The following is a 23,864-nucleotide window of genomic DNA, read 5'->3' on the forward strand; positions in this document are numbered from 1 at the left end:
TCCAGGGTATTCTCACATGAGTCCAAATCAGATATGCTCTGAGTTGTGTAGGTTTTGTTGCCTGCAATTCATCCACACTGTGACCCTAAGGGCTGATGTGTAAATGCCTCAAAAGGTGTATTCCCCAACCCAGATGGTTTAACTATGTCATTGGGGATGTGGTGCCCAGGCTGTCCAGGGGTGCCACCACCTGAGACACTTCAATCAACAATGGAAGTCTAGTGAGAATCACCTAACAATGTTCTGAGGTTTCTTAGCAGTTTAGTCTTCCTAACTGTACTGCCAGTTCAGCGACCCAATCTCGTAAAGAGTAAGTGCAGGCAACCTGTTTCCAGGTTGTGCACTATACCCATCATAAGCCACATTTTAGAAATTAAACAATGCTGTGGTAGTCAAACTAACATTAAATGTACACTCTTATTTTGACAGGACTAGGCTGTAGTCGCAGTGTGTTCCAAATCCCACCGCTACCACCAATGTGATGAATTGACTTCTGTTCTGCAGGAGTACAAAGATGAGCAGAGGATAAAGCACCTACTCAGTCCTCACACTTCCACAAACCAAAATCTAACATAATCATAAAGGTAAAATAGGCACAGTTAAGAGATATATCTCCTTCGCCGTTTGTGATAACGTGGGCCAAGCATACTTACTTTTAGGACCAGACATTCGCTTCATCTGGCACAAATCCGCTTGGTGGTTCGCAATGTAGCAAAGAGCAAGTTTTCACCTACGGAAAGTGCCTTGGAAATCATACGTTTTAGGACTCCTCCTATAATTTTGGCCAATTTGGCGAGCGCTTACACAATTTTCTGCAGAAATTCAGAGTTGGCTCTATATATGTTTTTGGGAACATTTTATGAAGATTGATCAAAAAACGCCACAGTTATAAGCATCTGAATAAGTGGCCTCACTAATGGTATGAAATTTTAGTTGCTATAACTACATGGTTGATATCGCCAACCTTGAAATGTTCCTATGCACATATAGAAAAACGTAAGTTAAGATTACAGACCAGTTATGGCTTCTAACACAAAAACAACCCGCACCTCCCAGCCATGCACCACTTGTCATGACCTCATGCTTGACATCTGTGATTACATGACACGGGACCTTATTGATGATGTTACTGATGGTACAATATTTGGCATTAAAAAAGACATCTTAAATTACGTGAACGTGGGCTAGCCCCATGGGCATGTTTACAAGGCAAGCGCTGTACCCATAGCACACTTACCCTACCCAGGGGGTATGAACTGCGGTCATGCAGAGCATTTACTGTCCACGGGGCATGGCCTATATTATTATTTTTAAACTATTTTTCTTCAAGAAATATGTTTATTTTTAATCATCCTTAAACATATAAGAGGCAAGAGGGAGTAAAAGCCAATAGGTGATCCCTCAACTAGGTGACTGACCTTCAGTTAGCAAACAACATGCGCTTGTGGTCAGTGTTTTTGTTATAAGGGATAGATACTCACTGCCGTATCTGGACAATTAATCAGTCTAGCCACAAATTCGATTTTCAAAAATGTGCATATTTTAATAACATTACAGCATAGTTAAAAAAAAATCATAACAAAATACATGACGGTACATCAATTCAATTTGTGTGGTCACAGTACACGGGACACCGAATACAGACACATGGAAAAGAAGCAGACAACACTTATTTTGCAACTCCTAGCTATTAAAGTGACTAGTTCTGTGCACACTCACATCAAAGTATCTTAACTTTAAAACACTGTTCACCTTTCACACCATTCATACCATACGCATAAAAAACATCTAAAATCATCCAACAAGTTTCTTTCCTGATACTCTTATTTACATGAATCTATGGAAATTCATCAGGGGTTTCTTATTGTGTCAGAAACCTCTGTCTTGCTGTGACACAATCAACCCGTATAACAATATTCATTTGTAGTTCGTAAACCAAACCGGCTGGTTTAATGATACGGCTTAAAGTTTCAGTCTTCTGATGTGTCATCTACATCCCCTTGCTTCTATGGTATGTTCTTTCGTTCTTCGCTATAACTCCCTCTAGTGACGGAGGACCGTTGGTTGTGGTAAACCCTTTGTTATCGTATAGTCAAGGTGGATCATGCGAATAATGTGTTTGGACGTGTGGTGGCAGCCAGGACATTGTCTCGTATGTTGTAGTTAAGCTGGTGAGAACCCCAGGTTCAGGAATTCATTTGTTGTGATTTTCCGCTAGTACTTTATCTCTCTAATGACCGGTGTGGTATTGACTAGCCGTCTGTATTGACCGCCATCAACCAAGCTTATACTGGTTATCGAACGGTCCGAACCTGCATCGATGGATTTCAAACTTCTCAGCGTCATTCCCTCTGTAAGCAGTTTAGATGTCACTGGGACCACCCTTTGCGTCTCCCGAGCAGCAACCCGGGATCTGAATTACCCTTTTGTGTAAATGCGGTTGTGTGCAGAGCTTTGCAAGGACGAAAAGCAACCCACATCTTCCCAGGAAGTTGTAAGCTTTTTAATCATAAGCATATTATAAAGACACCATTTCTGGTTAGGGTTTTGGTGGGTTTTGGTGGAAATCCTTCATAATAGGGGTCAAATCCCAGAAAAGACCTATTATTAAGGATTTCCACCAAAGCCCTAACCAGAAATGGTGTCTTTATAATTGATGCTCCATAACATTAGACACAGCGAGCTAAACACATATGCCACAATTAATTGACTACAAGAAATCACATGATTCGGACTATTGGCTGGTCACCCTATTTGGAACCATTGGTGATGCAAACTGAGACTAATATACTTCAACATTCCAAAAAGGGCATATGACCATGGAGACATTCTAGGCCTTCACAACGACTAGGGGTCGAAACATGTGTCGGCTGTCTTTTATCACTGAAGAATAAATACAACACATTTCACAATTGGATTTCTTGGATTGTTGTAATATTTGGATAGACTATTTATTAATCTTACAAAAAGACTGGTTTTGAGCACGAGATACTCTCCCGGAGCATTTTTCTTCTGTTTATTGCACGTCTTGTATGTATCTGCATTGCTTTGATTGGCTTTAGGGAAACATGATTTGGTTGAGTGGCCCCTCGAGTGTACGGCCCATTGGTTCATTTCTGGAGTCCTCCTACTGCAAAGAAAGACAATCACGATTTGCCTGGTCTCGGAACTCAGCACACATGAAAAACTTAGGGCAAAAGTCTGCTTTTGAATGCCACCTGGAAACTATATCTGTACCGGCTCAAGAGAAGGCTATCGTGCATCCCATTCAACACTGTGCCTGTGGCCTACGGGGCCATCATCACGGGCTTGGGCTTTCTGTATTTCAAGAAGGTTCAGGCTTCCGTGCCTGCATCTGAACACTACCCTCCTCCCTTCCTCATCAAGACAACAAAGAAATACTATACCACTATATTAGCAGAACTGAAAATCACCCATGATATTTTCTGCTGTTCCCATCTCCAACAATTTATCCTCGGAAACCTGTGGCTGGTCACCTGCAAGCCATATTTTAAAAATCTCGAGTTGAGAGACAGGTCCTATAGTCGAGGGGTCTAGGCTCTACATACTTGATGCTGTGCACATAATAGCGGTCCAGTGTTCAATTCCTAGAAGTGATAACGCACTTTTTTCATTCTTCTGTAGTTGATAAATTATATACGATTCAAACAGCTTATATTAACGCGAGTGGTGTGAAGCAGGGTCACAGGCACTATACACATGTATACACTGATTATCAGTTGCTTTTTATTTTCAGCATTCCCAAATACAGTATCTCTTCACATAGATTCAGATCAAAATAACTGATCATGAACCTCGAATAGAAATAATGAGTGTCGATGTCATTACGTATGGTATTGGGAGGATAGCTCAGTGGCAACATGCTCGCCTTGGAAGCAAGACGACACAAGAAACACAGATGCAATCCCTGGGTCGCGTTATGAATATGCAACTAAGACAACAACAAATACAAATCCTGTAAAAGCGCGTCGATGCTCCCCTGGCTGTGTGAGCGCTTTAAAAATGCACATATATATTTTAAAAAGTTGCTTCTGAGCACAGAGGGGCTCACGGGGGATTACAGTTTCTAAATTGGACTGTAGTGTCATATGACAGTGACAGTGAGACCATGAACTAGATATGTGAAGATGTGGGGCCAGATAGGGACCTCGGGCTCCTGAAGATGCAGAGCCGCGCGCCGAGGCTGCTGTGGATGGTTTGCGCAGACGCGTTGAGACGCGAGATGCTGGAGTCGAGCGGTTTCACCATGGAGGGAGGGCAATGGGGGGGGATCAGGCCGCGCGTGCGCAGCGAGGGTGCACGAGTGACAGCTCGAGCCCGAGCGACCTGTTCGTAGACCTGTTCCTCTGCGCGCGCGGAGGATCCGGGGTGCGAGGCTGCGCAAGGGAGGCGCGCCCGCTGCGGAATCCCACCGAGTCTACCCTCCCAGCCCGAGCACAAGTAGACCGCGGCGGCAGAGGCGGCCCCGCCACCCAGGGGCAGATAGCTGAGGCAGGACATGCGCGCCCTCCCCGCAGGGTGACCACACACAGACGGGGTCCCGCGGGGCTGCTCCTCCCGTGCCCCCGGGCCCGCCGCAGTCATGTGGATTCCGACTGAGGACGAGAAGTACGGCGTAGGTAAGAGACTTCAGCTCGGGACTGTGTGCACAGGGGCACATCACCGCCGCGCTGCTCCTAGCAGCAGCCGCCCCCCCTGGGTTCATGTTTCCTCCCACGGCCCCTCACCCCCTCCACCCTCATATCGCCTGCTCTTACTTCATGTCTTCTGCCTGATAGTAGTCTCCTCACACACCTGCATCGCTTCATCCTTCTGCACAGTGCCGTCATACCGCAACACACAGCAGCACCTTACATCGTACCCCAGCAGCGACATCCATGATGCACCACGCACCCCCCCCCCTCAGTGGACCATCACAGCCACGCAACTTTATTTTACCTTCCAAAGTGTTCTCATCAGACCGCCACAGCGCATCCATACTCGCCGAAGTATCGCCATACCTCGCCCGTATCATCACACCCCCTAGCATCATCATTGCATCACACCACCAAAATACTCCAACCCGCAGCACAACACCCTCTCCCAATATCGTCATACCCGTCCAGTCCTCGTTCCACTCCCCCTCAACATCACAGCGTGATAATCCATCCTAAAAGCCTCACACTTCGCCATCATCACACCCTGCTCACACTCGCACTTCTTGCACACTACCTATTCCCACGTTTGTATCTCTCCACGGCACCAAGGTGAAACATGGTAAAAAAATACACATACCACCTCAGAAAATGCTTATTAACTCAAGCAAGCATAGTACTATCACACCCGCAGCTTCACTTGCTCACCACTGCACCAACATTCCTCCAGTGGTGTCATACCATTACATGATATATATGCACCCCCTACATCACCCCATATCCTCTGCATCCTCGTCACCGCAGCGTGTGGATAAACACCACTACACCCCAATACAAGACACAATACCCCAGCACCAGCAGGCAACCCGCGTTATCATCACACCTTCATTCCATTCCACCACTCTTCACATGTTGTCATCATCCCCTCTCCCATTATTTACATCACCACACAATCAGCACCAGCCAATATTATATGCCCGTGTATTCTAATCCTTCCTAAAAACATCAGGATTGAAGGTAACTTTACTTGCGGTGCATGTTATGAAAGTGATCTTAAACACAATCACCCATCGTATCATTGCGCTGTTATCATCCTAAGCCTGAGTCCACTTTACTTTTCACTCCATCTTCAGCGTTGGCCCATCATCCTCCAACCCATCGACATTGACCCCCCCCTGGGGATCCACAATTCTGGAATCTGGGAGTTATTGTGTGGCTTTTGAGTCATTGCTGCAGCCTAGAGAATCCTGGTTCACTGGAGAGCCACAGCTGCATTTACAACTCAGGCAAACTGGTGCCATGGAAACATACCTGTGGGACCTTAACTCAACTTGGAAATATTTATAAAGGAGGATTCAGACACGTTCAAGAAGCTTTTTAAATCGTGATTGGCCAATGATAGTCGAGCCCTTATAGTTTCTGTGTGGAAGTTAGGTATGCAGCACACTGTGTACCAGCTCCTTGTTCCCCAGACAACTGGGCGATGCCTGATACCCAGGAGTTGCTTTTAGCTGCTGCTCATCACTACTCACATCACATCGTGACCGTACCATCATCGCTATGACTCTGATATCCACATCAGGCATCCCATCTTAATCTATTGATACTTCTCCAACCTCCCTCACTCTTTACTCATCGTTCCTTGTGCCATAATTTCCTCCATCACCCATACTTTCATCACCCCATATGTCCACCCATATTAAGGTCCCCGAGTCTTTATCCTGTCCACATTTTCTTCCCTTCTCTAATGCCATATTTCTTCACCCACTATCATTCCCCTTGTTTTAGTCTCCTCTGCACCCCCATGACTACATTCCCTCCTGAAACCTCGAGTCTTTGTCCCCTCTCTCCTTCACGGCCTTTGTCCTCACTGCCCCCCTCCTTGTATCTTTGTCCCCTCAAGCACCCCCTCTGTATTGGTCGCCCTCTTTGTCCCCCATTCCTTTGTCTCGATCTTCCCATGGCTTTGTCTGCTTAGCCAGGCCCATGTCCTTCTCGCCTTGATCAGTCTCATGCCTTTGTCCCTTCAAACACTATCATGTCAGAGTCTACTTCACCATCCACATGTCTTTGCCTGCTCCACAATCTCAATGTTTCTAGCTACTCTCAAATCCTTGTGTTCTTATCTTCATCCATCTGCCTCTATCCTGTATGCACCTCTGTTCCTTGCGCTAACTCTTTGTGTATTCGTGCCATCCCCATCTTTCTTTGTCCTGTTCCTGATAACATCTCTTTGACCTTTGTCCCTTGCTCCAACTATTTGTCTCTTCCCCAACACTTCGTCCCTTGCCCTAAATCTTTCTCTCCCCTGCAACTCTTTGTCCCCCATATGTGTGCCGTTGCCCCCTCTGGCCTTTCTGTGCTTCTTTGCCCCCCTCTGCCCTCCCAGCATCTTTGTCCCCTTCTTTCCTCTGTATCTTTGTCCACACGTCATCTGTGTCTTTGCCCTCCCTCTGCCATTTTTGTCTTTGCCCCTCCAGCCTCTTTGTCCCGTGCCCATGTGCCATCTCCGTATCCCGATATCCTCTGTCCCTGCCTTGTGCCAACACACTCTGATACCCCCTTTTCCAGCTCACTCCGTCAACATCTTTTTCCCAGCTCACTCTGCTGCCCCATGCGGCCCAGCTCACTCCACAGCCACCATGCTCCCACTCCCATGACCCGACACCCCCACTTCTTCTGTCCCTCCAGTATCTCCCGATTTCCACGTCCTTCACCACAGCCCATGTTTTCATATGACATCCTGCACCATCCATCCGGTATCCTGGTCCTTTCAGTTTAAAATCCTCCCCATGCATTTTGTTTCTTATGTGTTCTGAAAACGAAGCCATTTGTAAGCAAATGCAGTTTACAATTATAGTAATTTGGTCAAAATGAAATAATGTGGTTTATTCAATGTTGCGCTAAGTGACTGTGCAAGGTCTTAGAGATGTGATGCCTTGGACCAAGTCAAGTGCCTGAACCTCTTGAGCTCATCTAATGCCACGCCACTGTCACCCCCACCCCCATCGTTATCCCCTGGGCCTATCCTGTTGCCAACATGCTTCCGGCTCTCCGTTATCCCCGCTAGTAGCAAAGCCCCTCGCTGCTGTGTCCAGGCCCTGGCCGCCCGCTGCTGTCCTCCCTGTCTGGTGCTGCGGCTCCCTGCGTTGCCGGAGCTGCGGCTGCTGCTGCGGTTGGGCATCCCTTGTTGTGGGACGTGCTGCTTTCTTTTCTGAGTGTCTTGTGCTCTGTATCCGCTCCGATTTCCTTCTACGTCAGTAGCCCTCTTTATTTTCGCCAGGTCACGTTGTCGGCTCCACAATGGTGCATTTAGCAGCGAGCGCCACCGCGATCTTGTTTACTCCAGTAGCTGAGAGAGGGGGTTGGTTGGGAAATGGGAGCACGAGGGACCTCGCCTGTACATGTTCCCCCATGGCATTGTGCTCCATGGGGGGCCGGGGAGGGACAGCCATGTGCGCCTAATGTACTGTTTACATGACATAAGGGGAGGGGCCTCTGTGATGCAAAGCGACTCGGTGGTACTTTAATTTTAGCGTACAGCAGGATTAGCTGCTCCCCATTCCGGGCACACACCTGGGGGGTGGGGGTCGCTGGCGAGGCCTTGCAGATCGATTCGCCAGGGCTGTGTTAAGGGGCGGGCCCGTGTCACCCGTGTAGCGCTCCAGGAATAACCGGGAGGCGGTTTTAATCTGGTCATTTGTGAATGTTTCGCCTCCTCCCCCAGATCTAATCCCCCGGCGATGCGCCCGCTCTGGCGGATTCCAGTCCTGAACTGGGGCGGGAGCTGGCTTTCGGGGGGAAGGGAAGGGGCGCTCGTGCAGCAGGTGCCTCCGCTGTCGGTGCCAGCAGCCGTGCTTGCCACATGCCATCAATGCACACACGTGTGTCTCCGTCACGCAAGTCCCTGTAGATTACAGGGGCCTGGTGTATTCCTGGGATGGCTTGAATCCGCCACGCAGACATGGGCTGCTCACTCACATCATGTCTGGGTCACGGAGACGGAGGGGGTGCAGTCTGCAGCCTCCTTTCTCTGTCGTTTATGAACAAACAGACCCCGGAATTCTCACTACCACAGCTGGTGGTGCAGATAGCTCACGTGCCGCAAAGGTTGGGGATAAAACACGTGTGTATTCAATGCCTGCTGATTTTGTAATCCCGCTAAAGCCAAGAGGTTACTTTATAATAATAGATGGCAGGGTGTTTGGCCCCCAGCTCTTGGCAGATGGGTACTCAGTGAGCTTAGTTGTGCTGCGGATGTATGCATCATGCTAGGAGAGCCCACACGTTCAATGCAGGTGTCCCAAGTAAATTGCTCTTTTTACACCGTCCCGAGATTTACGGCCTTTGCCTCGGCGTCTTTATGGACATGTATTGCACGTGTGGCGAAAACAACGGATGGGTTGAAGGCACGCCGCTAATCCATCCGGATCAGTGCAGTTTTTGGAGCCAGGTCCATTCAGGGACAGCTTCGTGTCGTCTGGGGAGTCTGAATTTGCGAGGCAGAAGAACACATGTGACGGTGTCAAGAGACACATGTGTGTTGCTAAATTAGCGAATTGGAACCACCTGTCTGCCTTTAACGCAATGAAACAAAGAACGCATGCGCACATTTTAAGAGCGGGGGGGGGGGGTGTCCGTCTGGAGACTGTATTGTGAATACTCGTTTTCGATTGATTTGCCTAGACGTGCGATTGGTAATAGTCCACAATCTGTTCTTCTGTGCACCTGCGCAATCTGCGCACGCGCATCATTTCCCGTACTCCTTCCCCAAACTGTTTTGCCACTACAGCAAATTTCAGGAAATCTGCACTATGTTTCCAGGGAGGGCGTTGGGCAATTCTGCCCGGCCACAGGTGTTGCGGTGCCCTAGTCACCTCGGGGAAACAACCCCACGATGTATGCCCATTGCATGTGAAGTCCTTGGCAGCGTCTGTGCCTCGCCCTTTTCTAACCCTTGAGTGGCATGCGGCGCTGTAAACCCCGTTTATTTTCCCCAACAGTACCCCACCTGAATCCGTCATATGTACCAATCCTTTCCGGGCCGCTCCTTTTGCAGAAACCTCCAGTGATACAGGATTGCATTGTTCAAAACAAAGGTTAGTGGATCCGCCACTGACTTGTGCTTTGAAAAATGCAACCCTGGGACCACAATTGCAGCGTTGACTGTCTGGCCCAGCCTTTGTGTTCTAGATCCTGTCGCGTGGTTGTGTTTATTGTTCTTGGACGGACTGGTGTTTTCAGCATTTTTTGTAGGATTTTGGTTTGAATATGGGCGTGTTTTACAGTGCACGGGCACACCTATGGCGGCTTCGTCCTCTTTAAAAAAATGTTTAATAGAATGTGTCAAAGCATCCATCGTTATTAAATGCAGTAGAAAGTAAAGTTTTTTTGTGGGAGGGGGGAATTGCACGGTACTCCATTGCAAGTCACTATCACTTCAAATCCCCTGGAAGGAGATGAGGAGGAAGGTCATGAGATGTTTGCTGCTTATCCCAAAGGTGCATCCTGACCCGGAGGATGTGGGGAGAGCAGAGGTGGAGAGAGCGGGCTGAGAAGTAAGGGCGGGAGGGGCAACCCCGGGCAAGGGAAGTTCACGCTCGGTGGCAATGTGCTTGCCTTGGATGGGGAGAGCAGAGGTGGAGAGAGCGGGCTGAGAAGTAAGGGCGGGAGGGGCAACCCCGGGCAAGGGAAGTTCACGCTCGGTGGCAATGTGCTTGCCTTGGATGGGGAGAGCAGAGGTGGAGAGAGCGGGCTGAGAAGTAAGGGCGGGAGGGGCAACCCCGGGCAAGGGAAGTTCACGCTCGGTGGCAATGTGCTTGCCTTGGATGGGGAGAGCAGAGGTGGAGAGAGCGGGCTGAGAAGTAAGGGCGGGAGGGGCAACCCCGGGCAAGGGAAGTTCACGCTCGGTGGCAATGTGCTTGCCTTGGATGGGGAGAGCAGAGGTGGAGAGAGCGGGCTGAGAAGTAAGGGCGGGAGGGGCAACCCCAGGCAAGGGAAGTTCACGCTCAGTGGCAATGTGCTTGCCTTGGATGGGGAGAGCAGAGGTGGAGAGAGCGGGCTGAGAAGTAAGGGCGAGAGGGGCAACCCCGGGCAAGGGAAGTTCACGCTCGGTGGCAATGTGCTTGCCTTGGATGCAAGACGACACAGAGCAACACAGGTTTGATCCCTGGGTCCGCGCTTAGAAACCTCTGGGTATTACGCGCGTTATAAATAACCTATCCTATCATAACATGTTCACAGCTAAGCTTGAATTCTGCATTCAGGAGCCTGAATTAAGGGGGAAAGGAGAAAGGCATAGAGGGTGATTGAATGGGGGTAGAGGTGCAAGAGGATGTTCACAGCTAAACCCGAAGGCTGTTTTCTGGTTCCTGACTTGGAGAAACAGTATGGAGAGGACTGGCACGGATGTTCACAGCTGAGCCCAAGAAAATCCTAAATAAGGGAGGTGGAAATTGACAGGGGATGTGGCAAGACTCCAGAGGCATCCACATTTAACCTGTAGGCCACATGGTGCACCCTCACTGAAATAGGCCAGGATGTGGGAAAGAGATGACAGGGCAAAGGTCAGGGTGTAACCCTTCTGAAATAATGATCTACATTGCACTCAACATGAGAGATGCCTTTCTCCCAGGCTGATGATTGGGACATTATTAAGAGCGTATGCTTAGAACCGTTGAAGTTAAAACGTGGGGGGAGGGGGGCTTCATCTGGAAAATGTGCCTACCCATACAAGATGATTTTTTAATGGTTTTTGAACCTTTTACACTTCTAGATAAATCTGCAAATGCCACTTGGAATGTAAAGATTCCCCGGCACACACTGTAGGCCAGAGGAGTTCTCCTCTTTCAGAAGTTTCTTTGTGACCTCTCTAGTAATCATAGAAACACATGTGATCATATACCAGCTCCCGCAAGAGCAGTGGTCTTCAAACTGTGGGGCTGGGCCCCGAAGGGGTGGGGGGGGGGGGGGCGGCAAAGTGTGTCGAAGGGTGGCACACAGTTCTAAAAAGTACAGTGACTGCTTTTAATAGAAATCTGGCTCTTGGGGCAGCCCCAACAACATTTTTACTCAAAGGGGGTGCTGCAACAATATTTTTACTCAAAGGGGGGGCATCAAGAAGTTTGAATACCACTGCGCTAGAGTCTCGTGTAGCTTGTGATCTTTGGTTGTTACGATCTCCACTGCGCAGTACAACTTTCCTATGCAATGTAATGTGGAGCGTCTTTTTGTTACGCAGTCACTGAACTTTGGGGTGGTATAACATAGCTGAGGGTTTTCCAGAGAGTGGAATAGTGCTTACATCTGTCATTGAGGAGCCAGAGCCTTGTCAACTTCATTTTCGGCTACCGCAAAGTCAAACCAGTCTGAAAATAGTTGTTTTGACAGGGCTACAGTGAAATTCACTTGCCTACCTGTGGACAACACAAACACCTTCGATTGCCAGCACTGACACCGCTTTTACTATACAAGATCAAAATAGGGTGGCAACATGGCCGTTGCGCTTCCCACCATGATGCAGGCATGACCACGTGACCGGTGGTGCACTGCTGTCCTCACTACTCATGGATCCTGCGCTGCCAAAGTTCTGCTCCCTGATTTTGCCAGACTTGCTGCTCCCTGGTTTCGGCAGAGCGGTGAGGAAGGTGATAGTGTTGTGCGTAGGTGGTGGGAGGAGATTTAAAACATTTTTTGTTGTTGTGATTGCTTTTATGTTATAAACCTTACACAGGCAAGTTATACAACATACACTAACGTTCCGCACACACAAGCACAGTATACTTCCAAATTCCTAGTTATCAATAAACCTAAAAAAGCAACCCTCTGTTAAGAGACCGATTAAAACATGACTTGACCCTGTCGCATTGTTCCTTCAGAACATTGGCCTAGAACTGGAACCAAGCAAGGAATGAGACAAGCCAGTGGAAAAGAAAGGAAGAGCGTAACAATCGAAGTGGTCGTAGACACCACGACAAAGTGAAGAGGAAGGAACCAAAGGAACATAAAGACAGGACTGGAACTTTGCATTGTGGTCCAGCTTCCTTCCCACTGTTCGCTCTTCCCTTTTGCTCTATTTTCTTATGATTTTGGAAACGGATTGGGGGATTTCCCCACAAAAGAATAGTCTTGTAAACATTGCAAACCAATTGAATCAAGTAATAAAAAGTAAAATGACTTAACTATTAGTAATATCATTCTAACACGGGGCAGCGGGGGGCATTTAGAGAGGTCACCAGTGACTACACAGTAGGGGATACGTGGTCCAGTGGCTAATCTGCAAATCTAGTGGACCAACGTTTAAATACATGTGTTTAGCAGTTGCCCAAATCGAGTGATACTGGGCCCACCAAGCCCTGGGGGCATTTACACAAGGACTCTGCCCACTACTAAATGCCATGTAAAAGAATGGGATTTCAAAATGTTATCTTAATACTTGGAAGGGAGCCGGTAGGTGTGTTTTTGAGGTCTGTTGTATATCGTGACACTCGAAGAGTGAGGGTGCAAAGTAGCCTGTCCAGCCTGCTAGGAGGGTCCAAGTAGATGTTGTGTTAAATTCCCTGCACGCCGTGTTGGTGTTGCCCTACGGTCTGTGAGAACCAGGGTGTGTGGGACAAGCAAAGCCCAAACTCAGGTTGGAAGTTACCATTGAGTAGCCATCAAAAAGCCACCGCTGCCCTCTCCAGGAGCAAGCTGCTTGCACACTCGCCTGCTGTGCACCACACTCTCATGACCCATTTTTAATGCAGCGCTGATTCCGAGTTTCATACACCACTCTTTCCCAACACGCACACTCGCTTTCCCTTTCTTTCCCTCTCGTCATCTCTGGGGTCAAAGCAGCAAACGCCACTCCTCCTTGGCACATTTGGGGTGAGTGCACCACTCATTCCCTGTGCTCTGTGTGCCCATGGAGCACGGAAGTTACAGCCCCTCAGTGGAAAACACCCCTGTGGTTGGCCACCAGTCGACTGTTCCGTGTGTTCTCCAAAGCGCTGCTCTCTCCCGCCTCTCTGGGGTCTTCCTGAAAAAAAGGCGCACCGCGGCGGGGATTTGCCTGTTTTCTGAGGCGCTGAAATCGTACTGGCGCCCCCGTAGCGTTGGGTCACGGCTCGCCGCATTGAAAGGGAGTCTTGCCTTTGGAATGGGGCTGTTTGTGCTGGAAAGCTCAGATCACTGTACAAACACTCAGAACTTCAGAAGCGCCGTTTCAGCCGTTTAAAGGGTTTAATTCTCACAGAGCAGCCGCCTCGTGTGAATGTTAGTGCTTGTAAAACCTGCATGCAGCGGTTAGCAGCGGAAGCAGCTCTGTCTGCGTTTCAGCATAACGAGAGAATGAGCAGTGTCGCTGTCCAATGTACTGCTTTCTTCCTGAAGGCCAGACATTAGATTTGCTGTAAGCCTTACGCACAACAACTTCCTCCCGCACCCTCTTTTGGGGAAGGGTTACATATAACCTGTTTTTACTTGACGGGCAAGCGGCTTCTAATCGTAATGACCCACTTTAACTATGCACACAGTGGTTACCACACACTGCTCTCCTACATGTTGTGGTGTCCCCTTTAAGCTCCCCAGTCATGACTACGCCTTGACGTACCCTTAATAAAGCGAGCCTCTTGCTGGCAGGTGAGGTATTAGGCAGCAGACTCCATGTCTGGCGTTTCTGTCTGCGTGTCTCCTTTGGCCTGCAGGTTGACGCCTTGTGACCACGGTACAGCAGCCCCCTGCGTATCTCTGTGACCCCAGATCTGTGTGTGTGACCTGGGTGCTTTTAGGCCACAGTCCAGCCGTGTGTTCATGGCTACATTGAAAGTCTGGGTGCCTCCGGCGACTGATGCTCGCTGTGTGAACACAGCAACTGAAGAACTCACTGGGTGCCCCCAGCATGGACCGGGACGGCCTGTGTGTCCCCGGGACCGGCCCATAGCACTACAGACTGTAGATTGGCTGTGTCTGCAAATGCAACATGTGCCACCATGGCACAGCAAATGTAAGGCCCAAAGTCTTCGCCTCTGCCCATTGTTGTCTGCATGGTGTTCTTCCCCCCACCTCCCACAAGATCAGACCCATACCTGGTGCCCTGCCTACATACCCCTGCAAGACCCATACCTGGTGCCCTGCCTACATACCCTGCAACACCCATACCTGGTGTCCTTCCCCCCACCTCCCACAAGATCAGACCCATACCTGGTGTCCTTCCCCCCACCTCCCACAAGATCAGACCCATACCTGGTGCCCTGCCTACATACCTCTGCAAGACCCATACCTGGTGTCCTTCCCTCCACCTCCCACAAGATCAGACCCTTACCTGGTGCCCTGCCTACATACCCCTGCAAGACCCATACCTGGTGCCCTGCCTACATACCCTGCAACACCCTTACCTGGTGTCCTTCCCCCCACCTCCCACAAGATCAGACCCATACCTGGTGTCCTGCCTCCCCACTTCCCACAAGATCAGACCCATACCTGGTGTTCTTCCTCCCCACCGCCCACAAGATCAGATCCATACCTGGTGTCCTTCCCCCCCACCTCCCACAAGATCAGACCCATACCTGGTGCCCTGCCTACATACCCCTGCAAGACCCATACCTGGTGTCCTCCCCCCCACCTCCCACAAGATCAGACCCATAACTGGTGCCCTGCCTACATACCCCTGCAACACCCATACCTGGTGTCCTTCCCCCCACCTCCCACAAGATCAGACCCATACCTGGTGCCTTGCCTACATACCCCTGCAAGACCCATACCTGGTGTCCTTCCCCCCCCACCTCCCACAAGATCAGACCCATACCTGGAGTCCTGCCTCCCCACTTCTCACAAGATCAGACCCATACCTGGTGCCCTGCCTAAATACTCCTGCAACACCCATACCTGGTGTCCTTCCCCCCACCTCCCACAAGATCAGACCCATACCTGGTGCCCTGCCTACATATCTCTGCAAGACCCATACCTGGTGTCCTGCCTCCCCACTTCCCACAAGATCAGACCCATACCTGGTGCCCTGCCTCATACCCCTGCAACACCCATACCTGGTGTATTTCCCCCCACCTCCCACAAGATCAGACCCATACCTGGTGTCCTGCCTTCCAACCCACGCAAAACCCATAGCTGGTGTCCTGCCTACCTACCCCTGCAAGACCCATACCTGGTGCCCTGCCTACATACCCCTGCAAGACCCATACCTGGTGTCATTCCCCCCCCACCTCCTACAAGATCAGACCCATACCTGGTGCCCTGCCTACATACCTCTACAAGACCCATACCTGGTGTCCCCCCCACCTCCCACAAGATCAGACCCATACCTGGTGTCCTGCCTTCCAACCCACGCAAAACCCATAGCTGGTGCCCTGCCTACCTACCCCTGCAAGACCCATACCTGGTGCCCTGCCTACATACCCCTGCAAGACCCATACCTGGTGTCCTTCTCCCCCACCTCCCACAAGATCAGACCCATACCTTGTGTCCCCCCCACTTCCCACAAGATCAGACCCGTACCTGGTGTCCCCCCCACTTCCCCCAAGATCAGACCCGTACCTGGTGTCCTTCCCCCCCACCTCCCACAAGATCAGACCCATACCTGGTGTCCTGCCTCCCCACTTCCCACAAGATCAGACCCATACCTGGTGCCCTGCCTACATACCCCTGCAAGACCCATACCTGGTGTCCTTCCCCCCCACCTCCCACAAGGTGAGACCCATGCCTGGTACCCTGCCTACATACCTCTGCAAGACCCATACCTGGTGTCCTTCCCCCCACCTCCCACAAGATCAGAACCGTACCTGGTGTCCTGCCTTCCAACCCACGCAAAACCCATAGCTGGTGCCCTGCCTACCTACCCCTGCAAGACCCATACCCGGTGCCCTGCCTACATACCCCTGCAAGACCCATCCTGGTGTCCCTCCCCCACCTCCCACAAGATCAGACCCATACCTGGTGCCCCCCCCACACTTCCCACAAGATCAGACCCGTACCTGGTGTCCCCCTCCACCTCCCACAAGATCAGACCCATACCTGGTGTCCTGTCTCCCTACCCTTGCAAGACCCAAACCTGGTGTCCTACCTCCCTGCCCCTGCAAGACCCATACCTGGTATCCTGTCTCCCTACCCTTACAAGACCCATACCTGGTGTCCTGTCTCCCTACCCTTACAAGACCCATACCTGGTGTCCTGTCTCACTATCCTTACAAGACCCATACCTGGTGTCCTGTCTCCCTACCCTTACAAGACCCATACCTGGTGTCCTATCTCCCTACCCTTACAAGACCCATACCTGGTGTCCTGTCTCCCCACCACCCACTCATGCCCGGCGTCCTGCCTCCTTACCCCCACAAGACTTCTATGCCGTCTTCCTTCCCATCCCCCAAAACAAAAGGTCCGACCCGGCACACCAGTTTTAGCAAATGCAGCTCTTTGTGAAATAACATCATTTTGCCAGAATCTCAGTTTATGTAAGGGGTCAATCGGGATTGGACCCCATTTTCCACTTCAGGTACTTCACCACATATCTTTTCAGTACGAGTTGGGTTATATCTGGTAATGTCAGTGAAATAGATACCCTTTTAAAAAATTATAAATACCCTTTTTCAAAACGTACTTTCTACATACGCTTGGACTGGGTGCATTTATTAATCTCACTCCAGTCCTAGAATACTTGGGGAAATTGCAGTATGGTGGTCGGGAAGAAACTAGGAATACCCACAGTTTCAAAAACAATATTTATTCCACCAATGCTACTGGACACACTCTAGTTGGTGCAAGTTAAGTAATGTTTGCCTTTAAAAAGCAATATTTTTTTTTAAAGTACATATATTTCTTCATAGCACAACCTGACACATGTAGAAATCCTTCTAGAAACATACTAGGCAAAAAGAACATAGGTGTAGCTGTGTGTTTCCCTATCCTGAGCGGTGGAATAGTTGTTGCTGCTGGCATGGGCACTGGAGAGGAGGGTGGGGGGGTCGGAGCCAGGTGTTTCCCAGCCACATGGGGCCAGAGATTATTGCTGCAGGCAGTGCACACCTAACATTGCCCGCTCATACGTATTCTAAATTCTCCCCTAGCCTCACCTCAGGATAAAAATGGTGTGATGGTATGTTATCTTGAATTTTTGTAGCACCTCTTACCCTTTCTTATGGTGTCAAAGCACTGCAGGTAGAATGACCCTTCGGAAGATCGTAGTCTGGCAAGACAAGATAAACACCCTCATGACAAACTATGGAGCATACTGAAAAACATAAACAAAGTGGGCCTCATTACGACCTCGGCGGTAGCCATGCTGCTATTGGCGGCATGGCTGCCGCCGAAATTGCGTCCGGGTTCCCAGAATGAGGAATTACCGGGCCATTCCGAGTTCGGAGGGCCCGGTAATTCCTCCCTCCAAGGACCCGGACCTTCCCCATTCCCATTGTAGCCCCATAGGGCTCAATGGGGATGGGAGAGGGAGCAAACAATGGGCCAATTAAGAATGGCCCATTGTTTGCTCCCTCTTCCCCTCGCGGGACCCTGGTTTTACCAGGCGTGCTTACCGTGTCCCGCGAGGGGACCTCGTAATGTGGCGGAACGGGTTAACGGCTCTGCATCCTTTTGCGGCACCCGTTAACCCATTCTGCCAGGGTCGTAATGAGGTCCAGTGACTGCAACCTAGTATCAGCATATTTAATTTATTATCATGTCTGCTAATGTAGACGTTCGTTCTGTTAAATGAGTACATTGTCCTCTATTTGCTACAAAACAGGACTTGCTCAGTTTGCATTCGAAGTCCCGCACACAAGGCATAGTGAAATCAAATGATTTGCTAAGGATCACACGCTTTAGCTAAATGATGAAGGTGGGAATCAAGACCAAATGGCAGCGTAGAGAATGACCACATATCTTTGCCGGTCTAGTTGGTAGACGTGTTAATGTTTGGCTTTCATGACTGTTACGTTTTCTCAAGGTACAGCATTTTATTTTAAACCAAATTATAAAATAAACCCTACCTAAACCTACTCTACCAGGGGATTCCCTACCTAGTGTAGGATCTAAGGTTAAACCTCCTAGCATACACAAAACTAACCCTTGCACTAAACAAGTCAAATGAAAACAACATAGATAAAAGGTAACCAAAGAAAAAAAGGTTGTCTTGGATGACTTCTGCTTGTCCTGGGCAGTTCTTGCTCTCCCTGTAATGTCCCTAGGTTAATGTCTTCCAAGGAAACAGAAAGCCTTGTTTAAAATCTTGAAAGGTTCCAAAGAAACAAAAGATCACACAAATAAAATCCACTGGTTCCTTCTTAACTTGACAAAAAGATTCCCTTTCCATGTTCCACAAAGAATACAGCACCAATGGGGTTCCTGGACAAACTCCTTCTAGGAAAGAATAGGCAAAGTTGATGACAAAAGTACAAATTCTGTTTAACAACAATTCTTCTGCCTACACCTTCTGTGGCATCTTTTACATACAGTTTGTCAGGATGCTTCTGCTTAGGGGTTGCTCTCTCTCCAGAAACTACCCTCTACTAATGATACTGTACAAGCAGGCTCCCTGGCCCCACAGTTGACCTCTGCTTCTACTACATTCAACTGCTACAGTTCTGCCAAGAATGGCGAGGACCACAGTTCTATTGCTGCTACTGAATCTTAAAGTTTTAGGCAACTTCAACAAGACTTCTTCAACCTCTTCAGGTTGGCAAGGTACTATTCTTTCTTGTATGGCTATTTTATATAGACTTTTTAACAAGTACCCAGCTCCCTTCCCCAGCTTCATATACACATTTTCCTGAGTAGTTACTCCAAAGCTGTAATGCCACTCTCTCAGCTTTGGATAACCTTGTCACCATTATTCTAGAAGACTCTTGGTTAACAATAGCTTCAGCGATTCTAAAATAATGGTGTGTATTTCCTAAATGAGCTGGATTCACTTTAAGAGAGTTTGGTCTGCTGGCTTGGGTAATACTCGTTTGTTGTTCAGCTTCAGCCACTTCTACAACTTCTACTTCAGGGTTCAGTGTGTTACAAGATGTAAGTCTCTTAATGGAAATGAAATTAGGCACACACAATTCCAGGGTATTGTGAAAACACTGTATCATGTGCAAACTCTTTGGACATCAAACTGTGCTTGTAACATTTTGGGAAAGTCAGTTCTGCTTCAATAAGTTTACCAGCAGCGTTCTACTCCTTAATAGGACACAAGTGAATGTTCTGCAACCAGTTACTTCTAACAATGGGGAATAGAGATGCTTTCGTTACACGTGGGTGCTTCAGCTCTTTTAACATAAGCACATGTTACACTTGCAGTGTTAGAAAGAATTCACAGTTCAATAAACAACTTTTACTCACTTTGATGTGTATGCAAGTACGAATAAAGCTGGCTACAGTTACCAGCAATGATTCTCAGTTGATTTGGAGTACGGAGATTCCCTTTTCCGACTCCACAATCACAATGACTGCGCACTGCTTCTGCATGCCGGCTTGGTTTCTTCTACTGCTGCTGATACAGGCACTCTTTGGACCCACACCCCTTTGCTGCACGGGTGTCCCTGATCCTGCATCATTAATGGAGAGTCTTCCACTCTCCAGTTTCCCTCGGTTTGCTTCTGCACACAGGCCTTGAGTGGATGCACGACTCATAGCAATTAGGCGCACCTGGAAAGACTGCCTGCTTCTGCCAGTGTCTTCCAGTGCTGCCACAGCCAAACAGGATTTGTGAGCACAGGACCAACTCAGACCCTGCAGTGAAATCTGCTCCTCTTCTGTTCCGGTGTCCCTTCCGTGGTCACACTTCCTTGTGAACTGCCAGCCTCGTGCTCGGCTCCTTCTCCTTGTGCTACTGCCGTCCTTCTAGCTCCTGCTCCAGCATCTTTCTGCTGCTCCTCCCGTCTGCAGCCTTTTTAGCCTCAGGCAATGAAGGATAGTTCAGGGGCAACACGTTTGACTTGGAAGCAAGACAAAGCGGTGCAACACAGGTTCGAATCGCAATCCCGTGCTTATTATAAACCACTCGCTGGTATTAAGTGTGTTATAAATGTAACAACAAGGTGTTCCCGGGGGGAAGAAGACATTTAAAGTCATTTAACGGCTCAAGGCATTTATGATCAAGACGTGATTAAATCACTCAATTTATTCAAAGATGGAGCCTATTGAACTGTTGGCATTCACAGTAAGAATAATTAAACAAGAAAATCAAGAAATAATGAATGAATTAAACATAGATTTATTATTGTTAAAATATTAAGCAATACATTCACGAAGAGACAAGTAAACAAAAAGACATAGGGTTATCAATACATGAAAAAGTAGACAAAGTGCAATACTATATACATACACTCATATGGGCATAAACATACCAATGTGGAGCTGATAATTCAAAGAAACACATTAATAGTGTCAAAAACAAATTATAATCAAGGCAGTTTCGCTTGTCCGTATATGCATTTAGATGATATGCACACATATTTAGTAGTTGAAAACTTAAAGACAAACTGAAATTGTTGAGAAAACACAAAGCAGTGTCCTTACATTGGAATAGGGACCATCTAAATAAAAAAAGGGAAATTGTTTAGAGCGTACTGCTGTGTAACCACTCCCAGAGAGGGTTTACCTGTGGCCTTCCTCCTATAGTTCAAGAAGTTTTAAAGTGACACCTTCACCAATGTAAGAGGATGAGTTCAGTGATGAAGCTGGACCTACCTACTGAAGGTCAGTGCAGCATAGGCTTCAAAGTATTAAGAAAAAAATGAATGAAACATGCTCCACCCATTGGTGCATGAAAGGTGTAGAGAATAGCTGATTGGGAAAGCACAAAAAACGTGAGGAAAGAAAAGAACATTTATTGACAAAGTGAGAGAATGTAGGTGCATACCTAGGCGACCTACCTACGAGCCTTATTCTAATGAAAGCTATAGTTCAAATCACGATGATGAGGATGGAGAAGCACAGAATGAACAATAAAATAAATTGGTTTCATGTACAGGCCCTTATAACTAATTGCCTGACCTTTCCAAAAGCTTTTAGGTTTACCTGCCTGACTTTGGTTCCTGCATGCCTCTTCAGCCCTCTTCTTCTTCACAATCCCTGAGGCATTCTGGGGCATGCAGCCCACTTTAGAAACATTCAATTTCTCTACTGCTTTAAAAGGTTTAAGACTAGATCTTCCTCCCTTGATAATATTAAAAAGTGGAGTTATAAGGTTTAACATTATGAGAGACAGATGGGGTAGGAAAAATCACATGTTCGCTCTTCTTTTTGGCATACCTTTGGCATTGGGGAGGATATGGGAATGTAGGGGTATAAAGATTAGTTCTTTGGGTACAACACTAGATTGAGTCACTTCTTTGGGATTTACCTTTTCATCCTTAGTAGGTCGAGATATATCAAAATTACAACAAGCCATTTCCTCCTCTAAGTCTGGGTTAAAAGTATTCCTCTTCAAGGAAAAATACTGTCTCACACTGCAAGATCTCCCCACCTCCCTGGGCCTGGTCTCCACCCAAGTGATCCTCCCGCAGTACACCACCCTCAGGAAGTGTCTGCTCTCTCCTAACCACCTGGGAGGAGATTCTAGGTAGGATTTTAGTGGGGGATCTGCAGGATTCTCCACAAGACCCTGTTGAATTTACACTGCAGAGATTAAAGGGGTCAGAGGCCATTGAGTAACCTGTTTTGCTTCGTGGGGGATGGGAGGGCAAACCGACCCTATAACTATAAAGGGCAATGGCCAGCTGGCCAGCAGCATTGCTCTCCTCAAACAAAGTGTTTCTGCTGTTAGCTAGGAGTGGCCTCTAATCTCAATTGTCAGGGCTGTTTTGTTATTAATCCCAGTACTATTATGGAGCATTTTCCTCTTCCACTCAGTCAAGTTTCTTTCAGGCACTTGGGTATAGAAGCAAGTGTTTTGAGGCATGCTGTCAACAAAGCACAGAGAGTTGAGTGCTGTCCTGTAACTTGGCAAAGCACAGGTTTAACTCCTGTTAGGAGTGCTTATTTCCTTACCTTTAAACTATTTAATGGGAGAGTAGACCAGACTGCGCATATTTAGCAGGGATTGTCTCCAGACATGTGACAAGCGCTTTTGAGCCATTTGGCTCAGGTCGGCCCGAGCCTTGCTTGGCTCTTCCAGCTCTAGAAGGGGAGGAGGGAGTGGTAGATCACACAGTGACAGTAGTGGGTGAATTGTTCTTTGAAGAGTATAGTCTACGGTTCCTCCCTAAAATGAAGAAGGAGGGATCCAAATGATATCCACTTGCAAGTCACGGTACCCATCAGCCATATGACCGTATCTAGTGGGCAGGGCTTTAAGTGGGGTAAGAAATCGAGGGGGGGCCCTCATTTGGGGGCGTGGCTTGTGGGGGGCGTGGCCTAAAACGTTCGCAAATCGTAAGGTATGCACACACATATATATGCATGTTATATATCTGTGTGCGTACCTTTCTATGGTTTGTGTACTTTGCAAGCCATCTTTTCTAAACATAGAAATATATATTTCTATGTTTAGAAAAGATGGCTTGTGAAGTACACAAACCATAGTAAGGTACGCACACAGATATATAACATGCATATATATGTGTGTGTGCATACCTTACGGTTTGCCTACTTTTCAGGCCATTTTTTTTTAAACATTTCGGTTTTATAAAAGATGGCTTTGAAAGTACACAATTCAAGCCATCTTTTATAAAGCTTTGACTACGGACAAAATTGTCCGTCCGCAAAGCTTTATAAAAGATGGCTTGAATTGTGTACTTTTCAAGCCATCTTTCATAAACCTCGAAAAATGTCGAGGAATCCCCAGGTTCGCCGAGGGTTAAAGACGCCTCGGCGACCTGGGGAAACAAAGGGACAGTAACTGCCTCTGGTGACCCCTCGCGCGAGAGGTCACCAGAGGCAGTTACTATGACTTACAGAAGTGGCAGCCAGGCACAGCATCGCTGTGGTTGGCTGCCACTTCTGTCAGATCGCCTGACTTCATGGCAGGCGCATCTCCCGTCGCGGCTGCCGCCGCGACGGGATAATGCATCCCGCCAATGTTGCGTGCAGTGGAAGGGGGGGCCCGGCAGGGCCCCGGCTCAGTCCCACTTTTTGGAGACTGCCGGGGCCCAGCCCCGGCAGGCCCCGGCCCACTTAAAGCCCTGCTAGTGGGCCACCTCAGAGTTTCCTCGTCATCCCACAGTCATGCAGAGGCTGTTTATTAACTCCCCATCCTATGCTTCCACCCTCATGCTATTTTTATTGACATTTTCT

General features: G+C 48.4%; 1 protein-coding gene across 3 annotated transcripts in view; it reads left to right on the forward strand.

Annotated features, from left to right (window-relative positions):
- The first annotated feature begins 4,301 nt into the window (after positions 1-4,301).
- DOCK3 (dedicator of cytokinesis 3) overlaps positions 4,302-23,864 on the forward strand; it is a 2,582,899-nt gene continuing 2,563,336 nt past the window's right edge. For all 3 annotated transcript variants that reach the window (XM_069644069.1, XM_069644070.1, XM_069644071.1), the window contains exon 1: positions 4,302-4,640. In XM_069644069.1, coding sequence (XP_069500170.1) covers positions 4,604-4,640 — 37 coding nt within the window. In that variant the 5' untranslated portion in view covers positions 4,302-4,603. The remainder of the gene's footprint in view (positions 4,641-23,864) is intronic.

The sequence above is a fragment of the Ambystoma mexicanum genome, chromosome 2p, assembly GCF_040938575.1.
Source record: "Ambystoma mexicanum isolate Mex_15411 chromosome 2p, UKY_AmexF1_1, whole genome shotgun sequence".
In the NCBI taxonomy this organism is placed as follows: domain Eukaryota; kingdom Metazoa; phylum Chordata; class Amphibia; order Caudata; family Ambystomatidae; genus Ambystoma; species Ambystoma mexicanum.